Here is a 2,571-nt window from a genome sequence, read left to right as displayed (position 1 = left end):
TGTGTGTGTGTGTGTGTGTGTGTATAAATTATCAAGGGTTAATGAGGGAGAGGAGGAAAAAGCTGTTATCAAGGGCTAAAGTAGAAAGAAAATATTTTGAAGATGATGGTAACATATGTACAAATGTGCTCGACACAATGGATGGATGTATGGATTATGATAAGAGCTGTACGAACCCCCAATAAAATTTTTTTTTAATTCCAAGGTTGAAATACTTTAAAAAGTAAGCTGTCACTTCTCCAGGGAGCAGCTGGTAGATTCAAAAAAATCACCCTTTCAGTTAGCAGGTGAGTGCTTTAACCATTGAACCATTAAAAAAAACCAAAACCACTGCCATAGAGTCAATGCCAACTCATAGTGACCCTGTATTTCCCAGACTGTTAACTCTTTGAGAGTAGAATGCCTTCTTTCTCCTGTGGAGCAGCTGGTGGTTTCAAACTGCTGAATGATCACAGCCCAACATGTAACCACTATGCCACCAAAACTCCTAAACCCATGTTAATAATAATAAATTATAATGTTAATAACATATCTCCTTGGGGAGTGTGCTATAATGACTTCTTAGTATACAATTTTGAATTATCACTTATTTCCAATAATACATTTGTATCTTTAACTAATACCCAAATACTTAACCTATCAGTTTTATCTCTAATTAACTAGAATACTGCTGAAATTAAGTTTATACACTGGACATATACACTGAGCAGATACCAAATGAACTCATTTCCTAGTGTACTACTAACCTGAAGTTCAGAAAAATCAGATATTTGAGAGAAATCAACACAGAACTTTCACTTATTTCTTAACTTTGAATTTGTCTATAAAGCTTAGGACTAAGTCTGTATTATATAGTATCTTCTCTGCCATGTAGCTCATTGTCAAGGATGAAAAAAAAGGCCAAGCATTGTAAACATTTATTACACATATTTTAAAACAAGATATGCTTACAAACATATGGTATACAACTTGATTTTTTTTAATGAGCATATAAAACTTAGTACCATCTTAAAATTCCAAAATATAGAGTGCTACTACTACAAGATGTTCTGTCCATCTGTATAAATAAGAGATTGCCATCCATGTGCCAATGTAAACATAGAGCCACTATTTACATGTTCCTTGTCAGAATGCACCTTACCCATTCAACAATAAAATTGATTCTACAAAGTTCAGTTTCTCAACTACTTTATTAACATTGACCAATAATTACTACTACACACTTTTAAGTATACAGCAACTAAACATCTTAGATTGCCTTTAAAACTACACAAAATAACCTATTTTTAAAATCTAATAGGCCATACCTTTTTTATCCAGTGTCAATAAAATCCATGCAATCCACACCTACAATGTATAATACACAGTTTTTCACAGTGTTCCCAGTAAAACAAACATAGACTTACCTATCGTAACAGCTCGATGGAATTGGTGCATGTCTTCACCAGATAGCTCTTGGGCTACCTGCAGTATCTTTTGTCTGACACTATCCAATTTAATTTCTGATTCAGACAGCACTTCTTCTGTATCAGGAGCACTGCAATTAAGATAAAAAAGTTTTCACAATAGAAGATTTGACAGTTATATCTGTTAAATAATCTAAATATTCACGAACTAAGCAAGCATAATTTATTTGTATCCCAAAATTACAATTATATTTGAGTGTATACAAACAAGGAACCATTTATAACAAAATATTAAGTAAAAAAGCAAAATATAAGTATAACGTGGCGACAATTATGGAACATGTACACAAAATACAACATCTAGAGACTGCTGCCTTCAGTCAGGATGGAAGAGCCTGAAGTTATCTTTCTGCCTTTAATAATTACAAAGAAAAAGAACTATATAAATTTATTTTTTCCTCAGTAAAACCAGAAGTTGATTCTTTGAAAATAAGAATAAAAGTGACATAGAAATTGTCTTTGTCAACAATAAATTTACCAAGATACAAATAAAAAATGGGGAAAAAGTGAAATGAGGGACATTACAACTAGTCAACAGAAATAAACACAATCTACCCAAAATGACTCAATAGGAAATAAAGTCTCAACATTATGGAAGTACAGAGATTGCAACAGTAATCAAAAATGTCCCCCACCCAACCCCCCCAAAATCAAGGACCATCATGGCTTCACTGGAAAATTCCACCAAACATTTAAAGAATTGACACTAATACTTCTGAAATTCTTCTAAAAGGAATATTCCCTAATAAATTCTATGAAGCAAGCCTAACCCAATCCAATACCAAAGACCTCATCAAAAATGAAAGCTCTAAGTCATTATGTCCTATAAATAGATGTAAAAAATCTTTAACCAAATAATGGCAAACAGAACCCAACACCATATTTAAAGTCAAACCATGACTAAGTGGGAAGAACTCAAAATAATTATGAGGGTAAATCAAAAAGTACTGCTTCTAGGGTCCAGTTCATACATGAATGGATCTTTACCAAAATAAACATGTTTAAACATATCTCTGGGATCAGTGGATGGTTATGCAAATTCTTTCAGTAATACACTTAAGTCTCATTAGGGTGCTGTCAAATAAAAGGAATACTTTTTACACCA

At 32.7% G+C, this 2,571-nt stretch overlaps 1 protein-coding gene across 1 annotated transcript in view; it reads right to left on the bottom strand.

Annotated features, from left to right (window-relative positions):
* The window catches only part of TSNAX (translin associated factor X), a 54,069-nt gene that overhangs the window by 29,591 nt on the left and 21,907 nt on the right, over positions 1 to 2,571 (bottom strand). The window contains exon 4 of the mRNA XM_004712173.3: positions 1,407 to 1,537. Coding sequence (XP_004712230.1) covers positions 1,407 to 1,537 — 131 coding nt within the window. The remainder of the gene's footprint in view (positions 1 to 1,406; positions 1,538 to 2,571) is intronic.

This window comes from Echinops telfairi, unplaced genomic scaffold (genome assembly GCF_000313985.2).
Source record: "Echinops telfairi isolate 266 unplaced genomic scaffold, ASM31398v2 ScPeMD7_7424;HRSCAF=8462, whole genome shotgun sequence".
NCBI classification, from domain to species: Eukaryota; Metazoa; Chordata; class Mammalia; order Afrosoricida; family Tenrecidae; genus Echinops; species Echinops telfairi.
The sequence above is the reverse complement of the archived record's forward strand: the minus strand, read 5'-3'. Positions and strand labels throughout refer to the sequence as shown.